Raw genomic sequence first — 16,387 nt, forward strand, 5'->3', positions numbered from 1 at the left:
ATATTATATTTTTTAATTAGAAAAACACAATGTCATCCATTTTTCCTTTTTCATTAAAAAAAAAGAAAAGAAAGTGCATGCAACATATGAGTTTTCTTTTACTCAATCACTAACGTTTGGATATTATTTATTAGTATAAACTCAAAATAATCATAAAATCTAATACAAGTGATAATTATTTAAATTGTTTAAACAACATGTTTTGGATTTAAAATAATTGATATAACTAATTCTATATTCGTTATTATAATACATATTTAAATAATAAAAAGATAAATTAATACCCAGTATAATAAACTACTCTCATTTATAAGCATGAAATTATATGACATTCATAAGAATTAGAGAAAAGCTCTGCATACAGGTCATTAGGGCTTGTATGCTTTACAAGTTAATTAACAAATAAACTCTAAAAATGCGATGCAAGATCTACGTTCTTCTTCTTCCTCTTCCTCTTCTTCTTCTTCTTTTCTTTCAGTTTCTTGCCTTCTCTTTCTCCTTCTTCTTCTTTTTGCTGCACGTTCTTCTTCCTCTTCCTCTTCTTCTTTTTTTCTTTCGTTTCTTGTCTTCTCTTTCTCCTTCTTCTTCTTCTTGCTGCACGTTCTTCTTTCTCTTTCTGTTCTTCTTCTTCATTTACGTGCTTTTCTCTCTGTTTTCTTCTTTTTTTGTTATTCTCGATTTCCATTTTTTTTACATCAAGCTCTGAAATCGTTTTTGAAGAAGAAGAAGCAGCAGAAGATGAGGAGGAGAAAGAGAAAGAGTTCTAAAATATGCATAAGGTGTACTTCAACGAATTTTAGGTGTATTTCTTAAATCCTTTGGGTGTATTTCTGTAATTCTTTGGGTGTATTTCTATAATTATTTGGGTGAATTCTTGTAACCGTTTGGGTGTATTTCTGTAATCGTTGGGGTGTATTTCTGTAATTGTTTGGGTGTATTTTTGAAGTTCCATTATCTTTAAATTTGGCAAGAAAATTGTTTTCATGGAGAAAGAAGAAGAAGAGTCGTTCATAATGTATGGTGAGTAGTGCGCTTTGGAAACAGGAAGTTATTGAATAACGTGCGTTTTATTTACTCTTAAATGTGGAAGTGTGTAATGCGTTAATTAAGTGTAATGTGTGTGTTTTATTAGACTTGTAAGACTTGTAAGCTAAAAAGACTTGTATGTGTAGCAAGCCTCTAAGAATTAAACTCATATAACGAACAAGTAACAAGAATGTCGGGTTAGTTAAGGTAGGTTTAACAGTTTTTTTTTTCACGTGAGAAAATAATTATCATTTTTTTATATTGGATTAATAATTGTATTTTTCTAAATTGTAAACTGTTAGTGATATTTTTTTGAGATGTAAGACGATTTAATTTAATGAGTAGAAATTGAACCGTTCGATTTTTAGGAGGTACAAAAATTAAATCATCTGATTTTTGTATTCGAATCTCTGATTTATGTTTAAAAAATAAAAAAAAATATTAAAGTACATACATCAAAAAGTTTGATGTGTGAACTGTGAACTTTGAAAATAAAAAATTACAACAAAAAATTGGACGCTCTGATTTTATATTGAAAAAATTTTAAAAATCTCATACAAAGTAATCGGAGTTCCCATACCCGAAAAAAATAACATACAAAGCTAACGTGGTTGGATTGCACAAAGAATCCATCCATAACAAAAAAAAATTTAGCAAAAAATTATTCTATTAAAAAAGAAATTTATTTTTATTTAAAATTTAATTTTATTGCTCAGAATATCTTTTATATATTAGTAAATTTAAATTAAATTATTTAGTTTTAAATAACTTTTAAATAAGTTAAATTCTCTTCTTTTATAATTTCATCCTTGATAAAAGCTACTGTTGTTAAACACTCAGTTATAAATAAAAAGTATTTTTGATATTTTAAATGTTAAGTATGATTATTGTAAAAATCAATTTAAAAATCAGTTTTCTTTTAATCTCATTTATAAATAAAATAAATATGAAAATTAAAATTCTTAAATGAATTATTAATTCATTTTTGTTTGTTACAACTTGCAAAAGCATGAAAAAGAACGGTGTAATAATTCTTGCAATTCCAGTGTCAGAAAAAATAAAAAAATAAAAACCCATTATAAGACGAGTGAGTGACAGAGACAGTTGCCAAAATCCTAAGTAAAGGTTTTGGTGTTAGCTTATTGAATCTTCCATGGCTGCGAGGAGACCAGTCCAGTGTTTGCTGCAAAGGGTTTGCGGCGGAAGCAGACGATTCGGTGTTGCTCTTCAGGGCCATGCTTCTTCTTCCTCTTCTCAGCAACTCATTGACAAGGAATATCAGTACAGTGCCCACAAGTAACCTCCTTCCCCCAAACACTATTCTTTTCTTAATCTGTTTCTCTTTGATCCTCAATTCTACTCAGAAAATGAAAAAGGGATTAATTGCGAGTAATAATACCTCTTTGTCTGCTGAGCAGTCTATCACTTCAGTAGAGACTCTGAATTTATTTCAAATACATTCGAGTGTCATTTGATCTGAGTTTATCACTATTGAGCATTTTATTTTTATTTTTAACAAAGAGAAGGATGATGGGGATTTACTTTGGTTTTGAGACTCCTTTTTATTTTTTTAGTTATTTATATTAATTGTTAACGAGTTTAACTTAACTAATTATTTTAGGTTGATAATTGAAATGATCTTTTCTGATTCAAATGCAGTTACCATCCAATTCCCATTGTGTTTTCTCAAGCAAAGGGAGCTGCTGTGTGGGATCCAGAGGGAAACAAATATCTTGATTTCTTATCTGCTTATTCTGCTGTTAATCAGGTAACATGCTTGTCTCATGGTTATTCCCTAAGCTATAGATCTCAAATTTTGATTCAATGAGTTATACAAGTTAATTTCTAATTATTGAAGTGCCTGTCTTTTCCTTAGGGACATTGCCATCCTAAAATTCTGAAAGCCTTAACAGAGCAGGCAGAAAAGCTGACCCTGAGTTCTCGAGCCTTTTACAATGATCGGTTTCCACCATTTGCTGAGCATTTGACAAGTATGCTTGGTTATGATATGGTTCTTCCCATGAACACTGGTGCTGAAGGAGTGGAAACAGCTCTGAAATTAGCAAGAAAGTGGGGTTATGAAAAGAAAAGAATTCCCAAAGATGAGGTATAACAATGAGATCATCTTAACAGTAGTCATATCTTAAATGTTTTACATTTTCCAAGGTTATGGGGTTGAAGTGAATGTTTGCTTAGTGTGGGACTGTGGCCTAGTACACAAGGAATATCTCATGACATGCTAAGCTGAAATCCACAATACTTTAGGACTTTATTTTTCCTCCCCCAACCCCTTTTCTCTGTGGATATTAATAGTATTTGCAAAACTAAAGGGAGAAACGCTTTAGCTATGGCCTGAAGAATCTGTTTTGACATATATTCTCAATAAATATTTTGGAAACTAAATTAATGTAAGATGTATTGATACTCCTCCTCTGCAAAGATAAAATGAAGGAAGTCTACTCTTAAAAATATAGCATCTTCTTTTCTGTTTATGAGATGCAGATTTGAATTTTCCTGGTGTTTGTCTATTTATGTTCACGGATACTTGTGGCAGGCTATTATTGTGTCATGTTGTGGCTGCTTCCATGGCCGCACACTAGCTGTTATATCTATGAGTTGTGACAATGAAGCTACCCAGGGTTTTGGTCCTTTATTGCCTGGCCATCTTAAAGTTGATTTTGGTGATGTAGAAGCCCTTGAAAGAATTTTTAAAGGTTCTTAGTGCCCCCATACTTTGCTTTACATTTTCATCACTATATTTTAGTTTAAATTGACTGATCTTTGATTTTTTTTTTTCTCTGAAAAATTTCAGAAAAAGGAGAACACATAGCTGGCTTTCTTTTGGAACCCATCCAGGGTGAAGCTGGGGTATGATCTTTTGAGAACACTTAATCTGCTTGGCAACACTCACCTTGTTGGTTGAATTGAAAATTGAGATGCTAAAGAAGTTGCTATATACATTATACCCTGATGTTATAATTTGATGGTGTTATTTCCGGTCTCACCATTTGATTGTTTTATATTATGTTTAAATAGTGTGGGAAATCCCTGTTGCTTCTTCAAATTCTTTGGCTAAGAAAAGATAAAAGTGTGCTTATAGGTTTCATTTTGGTCAAGAGCGATGACATTCGGTTGAATATTCACATTTTTATTATGTTCTGATTTCTCAAAGTACATATCTCAGTTGCATCTTTTGATATGTTTTTATTATTTATTTGAAGGTAATCATTCCTCCGGATGGCTATTTGAAAGCTGTTAGAGATCTTTGCACTAGATATAATGTGCTGATGATTGCAGACGAAATACAAACTGGGTTAGCAAGAACAGGGAAGATGCTGGCTTGTGACTGGGAAGAAGTTCGCCCAGATGTTGTGGTTAGAAATTAGAAATCAGCTTAACCTTGTGAATTGTATATCTTTTTATTCTTTCCCAGCACTATGAGTTGAACCTTATTCTGTCTTTCTACTCAGATACTAGGGAAAGCATTGGGTGGAGGAGTTTTTCCTGTGAGTGCAGTTCTTGCAGACAAGGATGTAATGCTTTGTATAAAACCAGGAGAGCATGGAAGGTTTGATTTTATCATACAAATGCTTTTTATAAATGATTCCTTTATTTACATTTTCTTGCCGATAGTTGTGAGTGTTGTCTGAAGTTTTATACATCTGTTTATTCTTCTGTATTGGTCAAGTAATTTCATTTATTGAAATGAAAGCAAATTTGTTTATTAATTAAACAAGGGAAGAATGCTGAACTTGTTTGTATATTATTGATTACAGTACCTTTGGCGGGAATCCATTGGCCAGTGCAGTTGCAATTGCGGCACTAAATGTGATCAAAGAGGAGAGGCTTGTCGAAAGGTATTTCAATTATAATCTTGTAGTTGTTAGTTGCCCCTTTATTTTATCTTGCATATGCTATTAACAGATCTGAGCAACTGGGAGTGGAGCTCGGCCGTGAGCTGCACAAGATTCAGCAACAATACCCCAAGTATGTGAAGGAGGTTCGCGGACGAGGATTATTCGGCGCGGTGGAGCTTAACAGCAAGAGCTTGTCCCCTGTATCAGCCTATGATTTGTGCGAAAAGCTGAAGGATAGAGGAGTTCTTGCAAAGCCGACACACGATACAATTATCCGCTTTACGCCTCCACTTTGCATCAGGTAAGCAAATGCAGTACGGTTTGAACAATGCCTTTCTAAAAGATTTGACATAAAATGATAAAAGGAAATCTTTTGCAGTTGGGATGAGATACAAGAAGGTTCTAAGGCCCTGGCTGATGTCTTGGAAATTGATTTACCCAAGCTTCAAAAGACGAAGCCAAAACATGATGCTTCTCAAGTTGCCTCCCATTCCCATGCATGCGATCGTTGCGGTCGACTCTTGTACGGTTGAATCATTAGAGCACCCTTTTATATTTGTAATATCCTCGCACTATTCAATAATCGAGATTAATTTCTTGACAACAATAGCATAATTTATTAGTTTTGTGATATTGTTGAAAAATCACAAATATAAAAGATTGTGTATCGCCGTTTCAGTTATACTCTAATATGTTATGTTGTCTGTCCTGTGAGTTGCAAATCTCAGATCAAGATATTCTCTATCTTTTTTCATTTTAAAATAATTGCAGGAGATAGCAAAAGAATAACTCCAGTCAACAAGTTCCTTAAAACACACAATGATGTTACACACATAGACCAATTTATATATATATATATTATATCCGAATACTGAATGTAATTGAATGACTTCAAAATGATCCAACACAAGAAACCCCAACACATGATGATGCCAACATTGTATCATCATCAATTCATCATCATCCATTTTGGTGAAGCCAGGCTCTCAGGCACGCACGCCTTGCTCCTCCTACTCGACCTTCCGAGTCCTACATTAAAGAAACAAAATACGTTAAATACTGATAATTATGTAATAGCATGGCCACTTCCAAGATGCTTAGGCCCGCCTGCAATTACTGTAGAAAATTTGGAAGAGAAAGTAGTCAAAATAGTCAACTTGGTCTTATCCAAGCTACAGGTGCAGCATGAAAGATGAGACACTGTTTATATGTCTACAGAAAATGTAGTCAAATGAGAAGATTGTCTTGAAAATCTGCATTACATGCACACCTCTTGTAACGATTTCAGAACTTCAAAACAAGTTCTCAAATTACATTGTGTTATGCAGCAAATGGATAATATATGTGTTGAAAAATCTTCAAAAGACCAGAAATTTGCCATTTAGATTAGTACCCTCTGGCTAGTATTCTGATAATGTAAAATAAAAATCACATAGTCATAAATGTTCAACAAAATATTGCTTAAGGGCCTGGTAAAGCAAAGTTTAATTTCACATAATCACATTAGTCATTTTCACATATAACACCTTCAAGAAGAGTATAATAAGCAAAACTTTTTTTTCTTTCTTTCTCACCCAATAAACAAATTAAAAAGAACAAAGAAATATCACCACCATGTCCTAAAAAATATCAGAAATTGGAGACGAATGAAGATTAATTGTCAACCAGATAGAGTGACAGATAAAATCAAACATGCATAAGAGGATTGCCAAGAACTAGAAATCACAGCTAAATAACAAGGCATTTGCCATCTGCACATGGGTCTACAAACAAAACTTGTGAATATAATATCTCCAAACTGAAGCCCTACAAACATAGATTGGTAGATAAAGAAAGACTTTCACAACAACAAAAAAAAAAAATTATAAAGCCACGGCCAATCTTTTCTTTCCTCCTTTTCCATTAGGCTATGTTTTAGAATGCTTAGCATATGATGAAGATCAGTGCTATCCAATAAGCTACAAGTCTATACATAGTTATGTACCACGTCAAGAGGACTCCTTTTTCTCTAACACAATGAAGATCTAGTGTTTCTAGCTTTGAGCTTATCATTTCACTTTACTTAACTAGTCTCTCAGACTATTTGCAACCTCTATGAAGAACTAAACATACACTTATGTAAGCTGCCGGCTAATCTTACTTCCATAAAAATAGGCTTGTGAATTGAGAAAAACACTACATAAGACTAAATGTTAAAGATTTGATTGTATTTAACAAAATTATTCTTACATTTTTTTCATGGTTAATAATGATCTTGCTACTTGGGAAGAAAAATAAGAGCCTATTTTGTTTCGAGTTTTGTGTTTTCTATTTTACAAGTTTTGCAAAGTAAAAAGTGAATAAAGAAAAAGTAAGTTTTGGGAAAAACAAATATTATTTTAATCAATTTCTTAAAATGAGAAATAGAAATATTGAGAACTAAAACCAATTAAAGTCTTTAAGAAGAAAATGTGAACTGCATAGAGGCTTAAAATTCTACTTACTTTTTTAGCATTACTTATATAATGTATTGTCTACAACAACGTTCATAGTTCCGGACTTTAACATTTAGTATTACTTAGTAAGCCTTTTTGCCTTCTAAAAGAGCCAAGTTGCCAATATAATTTAATTACTTTACTTACTTTTTAATCTTGTTGGAGATACTAATAAATTTAGAACCTTGATACTGCCAAAAAAAAAAAAAACCTTTCCAGTAACACTACTTCCAATCCTGCCTTCTCAAGATATCCAAGTTATTAATTTGTTAAACACCTTACCACATACATCATTTGTTGCTACCTTTGTACATTTTATTCGAGACTTCTTGTTAATAATCAATAAATCATATTATAAGTTCCCTAGTATGGTCTCCAATGTGCCTGTCATAGCCTGATAAAGTTTAAGTATATTGTGAACATGAACTCTACTATTAATGCACAGTCCAATTTTAAAGAATAGGAATAATTTATCAATCAAGCTATTCGTTAAAATGACTTTATTTCCCCCAATGTTAACCATTCTATAGGAAATTAGAATATATTATAATAGCATAATAATAACCCCAGGACCTTTTTAATTAATATATACTGAGATATTAAATTATCTCTTAGATACTTTAGTCAATAATTGATACATAAATACACTGTTTAAAGGTTGATAAATCTTAACATGACTCAATAACTACATAGATACAACAATGATAACAACCATGTCTTATTCTAATATTCTATTAGCTAGGTTTCGTCGCTTAACTCCATTACCTTCCGCATATTTAATATTAGTATTAAGTTCATATATAAAATAGAAAACCTACCTAATCCTAAATTAATAAATAAATACAGCATTAGCATTCAAATTAAATATAAAAAATATATAGTTTTAAAATGTTAATTCTTGGAAATTAAATAACTAAACTTACTAGACAAAAATGCAAATTAATTTATATTTTTTTAAAGCCTACCTACATTGACAAGCTAAGGTAGCCAGCAATTCAACGACTTGATGCGAATCTTATAAAAGTTCCATTCAGAAAATATAACACACTTTCTTTATATAATAATGAAGAAAAAAAAAAGAAAGAAAGAAGAAGAATAATTAAGCTAATGAATGTCTTTCCTTTTTTTTCCCTAAAAGTAAAATGTGCTAACAAAAAATCAAGTACCACATATTTGTATATAAATTCATGTACTTTTTTAATTCATTTTCAATATATGTTTTATATTACAAAATATATTTTATATCAGTAACGAATTTAGTTGTATTTTTTTTTCCTTGAAACAATGGCGAGTAAACTAGATTGGAGGAGCGGTAAGATTGTGTAAAATTTAGAGGCAACGTGCATGGAGCTTAGAAGAGATGAATGAAATAGAGATTGAGGGTGGGAGCATTGAATGATTGGAAAATAAATTAGTAGTAAGATTAGCATATAGCCCCCAGTGGATGAGTAACACATGGGTTTGTTGATGTGAATGAAAAGAAAAGCTTACCAAGAAAATGCTACTATGCTAGTGAGAGGGAGACAACCAGCCGATTCACATTCACACCATCCCATGCCATCATCATAGTAATTTACTAATTACTTTATCGTTACCGAGAAACTCACAATCACACCTATTTTTCAAATTTCTTGTGCATTCTTCTATGAAATACTATATTTCCATTTACACGTCATAAAAGACAACCCTGCTTTTTGTTTCATATATTTAATTCTTAATTAAAGGACATGTTGTTTTACTACTACTAGGTACCAAGCTAGGTTTAGCATTGAAAGAAATGGTCAACAGATCAAACAAGAAAAATGGGAGTGCATCCCCGCCCAATGCATCAAATGAGAGAGAAAGAAAAGCAAAATATAAAAGATGGTTGGGTTTTGTCTTACCAGGGTAGTGGCCGGAAGGTCATGAGTTCTTGGATTTGCCCTTGTGGTCGGAATGGCGGGTTCCATCGCCGTAGTAGAGGTGCAAGCGGCCATCAAATGCGGGTGATGAGAACTGATGGTGTTGGTGGTTGTCGATGGCAGGAGGCGGAGCAGCGGTGGGTGCGGCAGCTCCAATGAAGAAAGGAACAGTGGATCCGTCCATAGGCAGCGAGAACCTCTGGAGGTGAGGCAAGAAATGTGACGGAGAATTGGACTGAAGGGTCCCCCTATTGTTGTTGTAAGCAGCAAGGCCAGAGGCAGAAGCAGCAGATACAGAAGCCGGAGAAATGGTGAAGTTGAGGTTGTAATCAGTGTCGCCAGCACTGTGATGATGGTTATGAGAGTGAGAGGATGTAACCACAGCTGGCATGAACTGATCAGGGATGAAGGAGTAGTGGTGCTGCTGCTGCTGCTGATCATTATTAAAGGATATGGCCTCAGCTAGGGTATGGATCTGGTGTTGGTGTTGGTGGGTTCTTGAAGATGAAGAGGGGCCTACGAGAACCTGGTTGAAGTAATCCATGGGTGCTGAACCCCATTGCTGTTGCTGCTGCTGCTGTTGTTGCCTTGCCGCTTTGTGGAAGAGAGCAGCAGCAGGCTCATCAGAAGTAGGACTAGTTGTTGTTGGAACCGCAGTGGTGATGCCACCTGTGAGTAGCTCAGTAAACGAAGGAGAAATTGGGTTCATGTTGTGATGCTGCTGCTGCTGATGTTGCTGATGATGAAGAAGGCTATTCTGATGCTGATTATTGTTATTGTTGTTGCACTTGTCTTTCTTCTTCTCCTTGGCCGCTCTCTCCCTTGCCCTCTCCCTCGCTTTCACGCGGATATCCGACCGAGACAGGGACAACCCGGACCCCTTGCTCGTCTCTGAGGTGCTGCTGCAAGCCGACTTCGAAAGTGACATATTCTGGCTGTTCTGCTTCTGCTTCTGCTGCTCCTCTATCTCTATGTCCGCATCGTCGGCGCCTGCACCGCCCCTCTTCTCGTCGCTCGGTTGCTTCGGGGTTTCAGGGAAGGTGGTGTTCAAGGATGGAAGCTCGGCAATGGCGTCTTGAGCAGACTTGATGAGCCACTCCACGGCCTTGCTGGGCTGGTCATAGCCCAATCGGTCTTGGAGGTCGTAAAACTGAATGGCGGTGGTGACGGAGAGCCTGACCCTTCTGTCTCTGAGGCCCTTAGAGGTCATTACCTTGCTATGGCGATCTTTGCCGCCGGAAGCTCTAGAAACCCTTATGATCCTGGAGGAATGGTGCCAGGCTGCTCCTATCTTGGCGTTGTTGGTGGGGTCGGTCCTGCCATTAGCGAGCCTGGGGAACTTACACGCCTGTGGTTGGATCTCATCCTCCTCCTCCATGCCACAACAATCATACCTTTGCAAAAGAAACAAATCCTCCTAATTAATTTTCTGCTTCAGAGCTGGAGAGAGAAACAAAAAGCCTGGGCTTGCATTGATGACCATAATTCAGACACACTGCTTTTCTCTCTCTCCTCTGATAACATAAAAAAGCCTTCTTTTTACGCTCTCATATATCACCCTCCAAGTCAGAGACGCCTTCAAGTTTTAAACCCAAACCCACACCACTCAAAGTAATTATTATTATTACCACTATTTACTACATGCACATCTTCAATATCATCAAAACTAAACCTACATGTGAAAACATATATGGCCCGGCCCCTACAGTGTTATCTATTCTGTCTAATGTGTACCTTCAATCTAACTCTTTCTGCTTTGTTTTTAAGCGTCTTCGATCTCAGCCACACCCCTCCTTTTACCTTCTCCTTCTCCCTGTACTTGTAGCTTTCTCTTCTTTCTCCCTAACACATACACATTATGCAAATTGTTAGTTAGGGCTTAGTAGTAGCTAGCTGCTTTGCAAAAAGTATTGATTGTCACTGTTCATTAATTAATAAAAGCGCTATCCATGAAATGCTGAAAATAAAATGATTAAAAAAAAGAGGGGTTCGAGAGTGTCATTACTTTGAACAATGTTGGGTGGGCTTTCGTGACAGGTGTTAAGCTCTCAACCAAGGACACAAAAAGAAACAAGATAAACCCGCTATCTTGATCGATACTTTTCAGTTTCACAATTCAAGCGCTTTCCTTTCCTCCCACAGCTCACAGATCTGTCTACCTGAGCTTCCATTATTGCGTCAAAAACCAAAAAACAGATATTAAATACCAGAACTTGAAAATCTTCACCTCGTTACAACTACCAACAACACACTTTTCAGATCAGTGCCAACATTTTGCCAGAAACCATAGTCAAATAGAATATCAGAGAGAGATCAAAGTGTACTAGGAGGGGGAGAAAGAAACAGAGAGAGACTTTGATTGGTGCATGCCGGATTTCATGAATTGTTAAATTTTACAAATGCCAAAAAGTTTGAAAGAAAAGACTTGATTTTTCCTTCTTTTTCCTTTTGTAACCTTAAAACCTAGGACAAGATCGAGTGACAAGAGCAGAAATAATCCACTACCATAGCATGGTATAACATATATCTTGTGTAGTATGAACTGAATTGGGAGTTTGTTGTGCACTTAATTTTGTGTCTCTGAAACTGCACATCTAAAGAAGAGAATGCTGTAGGGTTTTCTGGTGGGTGAGAAATGGAAAGAAAGTGGAAGAAAATATCCGGGTATATGGGAATTGCGTAGTTTGTAGAGAGAGAAAGAAAGAGAGAGATATTTTATGTAAGAGAAAACACTATACCTCGTTTAACAAAAACAAGAGTAACAAAGATGAAGTAGTTGTTTGTTCAAAGAGCTTGAAGAAGAAGAAGAAGAAGAAGGGTGGTTGTAGTTGTGGGTGAAGGTGAAGGTGATGTTCCCCATTCGAACAATGACCGGGCTTATCAGGAAAGGCCAGACACAACGCTATGCTTCCACAGTTTATTATGCTATGCACTCAATCCTTCACATTTCTCCCTGCTTTCTCCTTTATTTACACTATTACCCACTCTCATTCATTTTATTAATAATATCTTCTCTATATAGTATGCTATCTTATGCTTTTCTTTTTTCTCTTTCTCCATTCCTGCCCATCAAATTTAATTCAAACGTACGATCCAACAGGAAACCCCCTCAGTTTTATTTCACTTCCTCCCTTCTCAATACGACACTCAATTTGTTCAAATACAAATACATACACGTATATATGCTTATGCTTTCGCTATACATCAAATATCACCTACAAAATTCCCCTTTTTTTTTTACCACCTGGTTATCACAAAACCCAAACTGATGAAACAAAATTCGGCTAATTTTTTTTGTTATGGAAATAAAAGTGGTGATATATTCTTACATTGTAATTTTTGGTGTTTTTTAAAATTATGGAAGTACATAAATTCCTGGGTTCGATTTCTGTACTTAAAATTTTTTAATTTTTTTAACACAAATCCTTGAAACCGATTTGTGTACCTCTCAGAAATCTCTGGGTCTGATTTGTGTACCTTTCAAAAATTCTTGGAGTCTGATTTGTGTACCTTTCAGAAATCAGACGGTCCGATTTCTGTACTTCTAAAAATCGAACGATCCGATTTGTGTATCTCTAAACAAATCGGATGGTCTAATTTCAACTTCTCTAATTAAACGATCCCACATTTAAATATAACACTTCAACAATCCACATTTAAAAAAAAAAACACCACTACCCCCTCCAATATTAAAAATAAAAAATTCACAAAATTCACAGCAAATTAAATTCATCAGCTTAGGAGTTGTATATATTCCATTCATCATTATTTTCAGTTCACCTTTTCTTCTCCCGTTACCTTTTTTTTTATTACGGTCTGATTTATTTCTTCATTTTCCCCAATTTTCTTAAAACAAAATTCAGCCTTTGACAACACGCGATTGGGCTTCTTTTTAAGTGGGGTGGGGGGCCTTTTTCTTGTTCCAAGTACTTTCCATACTTTTTCCTCCTTCGGCATATGATAAATATTGCATGCATAATAATACCAATAAAAAATTGGTACAACTAGATATTCATTTTTATTCTTTAATTAGTTATTATCTATAAAAAATTTAACAAAATAATTATAATAAATATTTTTAGATATTATATCTTAAATATTCTCTCTCGTATATTAAAATTTTAAAATTATATTTCTTAAAATTAGAATATTCAAATTTAAATTTAAAACTTAATAAGACAAAAATAACAAAGCAAATTAAATTCTAACCAAATTAAAATTAAAATATTACTATCAAAATTAAAATTTTTCGATTCTAAGTCTAGTGTATAATTATTTAACAAGAGTAATAAATAATTTTATTTTTTGATGAATTTCAAATATATTAAAAAATTATTTAATGACAGAAGTTTAAACAAATTTTAAATGGGTACTAAAAGCGTGGCGGAGTTTTGTGTGGGTATGCTTCCAAAATTTTTGTAAAAATATTAGTAATTCTACTTTAAAGAAAATAAAATTAGCTTGTTTGATTAAATTGATATACTTTTAATTTATGTATCTGAGTTTTATTTCCATCTTCACCATTCTTTCAAACTTTTTATCCTATCCTATTTGACATAACAAATAGCATATCTTTAAATCAACAAGAAGTAATATATCTTTAAGTCAATGTTACAAATTAAATATCATTATAGAATTAACACTAAATTATATTTAACTTCTCATATAGTTTCATGCATTATTTTATTTTTAGAATAATAAAAATTATAATATAACTAGTAGTAATATCAGTTATTAATAAAGTTATTATTTTATTTTTAAATCAACTTTACAAATTTAATATCATTATAGTATAACACTATTTACATTAATAAATTTTGACATTTTTATTTTATTAGAAATTTAAGACTTTGTTTTGTTGTATTATATTATTTAATTTTTAATAAAAGTAATAATAAAAATAATTAATTTTGAGACTTTTGAGAGATAAATATTATCAAAAGTAAAATTAATTTTTTAAAATATTAAAAAATAATTTATAAATTATAATTTAAATAAAAAATTAATTTTTTAAAAAGAAAAATTATTTTTTAGATAAAAAAATATTTTTCTAAATAAAAATATATTTTTATGTCTAAAAACTAATTTTTTTCATGTAGAAACTGATTTTTTTAAATTGATTTTTTATTTAAAATTAAATTGACTTATTAACCTAAACAAAATTTTGTATTAATCAAAATCAGAATTATTTTTTGTTAATCTTAACTATATATAATGCTACATATTAATAATAAATTTAAAAATAAAATAATTATATTTATAAATTTTATTTTAATATAAATATTATTATATAATTTTTTATTAAAATTTCTGGCTCCTCCAAAAAATTTTTAAAAAAACTGAATTTAAAAAAATAGGTAGCATTTTTTATAAACGTAAATAGCTTTAATTATTTATCGCTAAGGTTTTCTCTATATTTCGTTAAAATTAAACAGCTTATATCACGTCTAACCTCAATAAGAATGAAAATTGAAGAGCCCGATAGTTCCGCATTTTCATGAAATGGGCTAATTTGCACAAGAAACCCGGGGGCAAAATCGTATTTAAAGTTAAAGATAAACAAGATAAGCCGTGGTTGACAAATTGTTTAGGCACAAGGTTATATAGAAAGAGCGAAGCCTATGGTCTCCTAATACTTTTCGCCCAAATATAAGTTGCCTATTGACCATTGTATTAGAGAGTCCAAAAATATCACAATTTAATTCTATTTGTCTTCTCTACTTCTCTTTTAATTTGATGTATATTTCACGTGATATAAATTATTCATATGCGTGATTATTTTCAGTATGAGGTCCCGTAGACATTCTATGTTTAGGGTTTAGGCTTATTATTAAATAAAACTCTCGTGTTAAATATTTATGGTCCCCCATATATAGTATCTCAAAATGGTCCATTGCTTTTGTGTATTTGCGGCTCTCCGTATACATATATATGTTATTACTACATCGATATATATGTGGACAAATAAATATAATCATGCCAATTTCACAACCATCAATATCGATCTCACCTTAACTATCATCTAAACTCATGATGGTACATACATAATAATTATTTTATGTATATCCTACAATCCTACACCATATAATGTCCTTTAGCAAATAGGCTAGGTTGCCACTTGGAAGCACCCAAATTGCTTATTTATATCAAATTGGTATTCCTATGATCCAGTTTTGACCATGTATAAAGCTTTAATGTCTTGGCCACAATTCACAACAATTTTGCAGGTACTATACTAGGTCTTTTGAACAAATTGCATGACGCTGAAAGTTTCTCACTATTGCATAGGATGTTTTTAATTCATTTATTACTTCCAGCTACATGGACAAATTCATCATTATAATTAGTACTATATGAGCTGCATTATCCAGCAAATTAGTCAACAACTTGGTTCCTTATTTACAACAAATTAATAGAGTAAAAGCTAAGGGACCCACCTTAATGGCCTGCGTCCATCAGAAAATTGACACCACGAACTTAGGTGAATATTATTATTGTAGGTAAATACAATATGTAGCTGATTTTGCCTGACATAAAGCCACTGAGTTTATTTATATTATTTATTTTCTTTTCGATAATTAAGTACGTGCAAATGATCAACACCAAACAAAGAGAAGGACCAATGACAACAAGTCAACAAAAAGACAAGCATATAATCAGTTAGGGGTAGCAATTCCAAAACAAGTTGTCGATTCAATCCGCAGTGAATAAAATAGAGTATGAATAGAATTTTCGTGCGTATTAGATAAGATATGGGTTGAGTTTTAATCTTATCCGATCAATCTCATATACTTATATAAAAATATATTTTAAGTGGATGTTGAATTAAAATTTTTTTACTAAATACAAAAAGATCTTTAATAGTTAAGAGAAAATTATTAATTAATAATTTAATACATGTTTTTACATAAAAATTAATTTTATTTTAAATTATCATTAAGTTATATAATAATATTATATTTTTTAATAACCTGCAGATAGGATCGGACACTTACGAATTAAGAACGGATAAAATTAAGATTGAGATATTCTCAATTCACAAATAAAATTAAGAAGAATGTTAGGGGACCAGCAATTTTGGTGTTCTGTAACTATTAATTGGCCATCAATAGTATTTTTAATAGTATGA

At 32.7% G+C, this 16,387-nt stretch overlaps 2 protein-coding genes across 4 annotated transcripts; one reads left to right on the forward strand and one right to left on the reverse strand.

Annotated features, from left to right (window-relative positions):
• Positions 1 to 2,083: 2,083 nt before the first annotated feature.
• On the forward strand, positions 2,084 to 5,565 carry LOC130970766 (ornithine aminotransferase, mitochondrial). The gene is made up of 10 exons (XM_057896945.1): positions 2,084 to 2,322; positions 2,686 to 2,794; positions 2,903 to 3,133; positions 3,581 to 3,740; positions 3,839 to 3,894; positions 4,248 to 4,400; positions 4,497 to 4,594; positions 4,803 to 4,883; positions 4,951 to 5,184; positions 5,263 to 5,565. The coding sequence occupies exons 1-10, from the start codon at positions 2,180 to 2,182 to the stop codon at positions 5,414 to 5,416; spliced, it is 1,419 nt and encodes a 472-aa protein (XP_057752928.1). The 5' UTR covers positions 2,084 to 2,179; the 3' UTR covers positions 5,417 to 5,565.
• Positions 5,566 to 5,660: 95 nt separating this feature from the next.
• On the reverse strand, positions 5,661 to 12,347 carry LOC130970767 (transcription factor TCP2). Of its 3 annotated transcripts, none has more exons than XM_057896946.1 (5): positions 11,997 to 12,347; positions 11,264 to 11,417; positions 10,993 to 11,100; positions 9,241 to 10,652; positions 5,661 to 5,912 (listed from the first exon to the last, which is right to left on the reverse strand). In XM_057896946.1, exon 4 carries the CDS (start codon positions 10,634 to 10,636, stop codon positions 9,260 to 9,262), a length of 1,377 nt encoding a protein of 458 aa, XP_057752929.1. In that variant the 5' UTR covers positions 10,637 to 10,652; positions 10,993 to 11,100; positions 11,264 to 11,417; positions 11,997 to 12,347; the 3' UTR covers positions 5,661 to 5,912; positions 9,241 to 9,259. The 3 variants fall into 3 exon arrangements, with proteins under 3 accessions (XP_057752929.1, XP_057752930.1, XP_057752931.1); XM_057896947.1 differs by having other exon boundaries at positions 11,764 to 12,347; XM_057896948.1 differs by having other exon boundaries at positions 11,264 to 11,422; positions 11,764 to 12,347.
• Positions 12,348 to 16,387: the final 4,040 nt, after the last annotated feature.

Source organism: Arachis stenosperma, chromosome 3 (assembly GCF_014773155.1).
Source record: "Arachis stenosperma cultivar V10309 chromosome 3, arast.V10309.gnm1.PFL2, whole genome shotgun sequence".
NCBI lineage: Eukaryota > Viridiplantae > Streptophyta > Magnoliopsida > Fabales > Fabaceae > Arachis > Arachis stenosperma.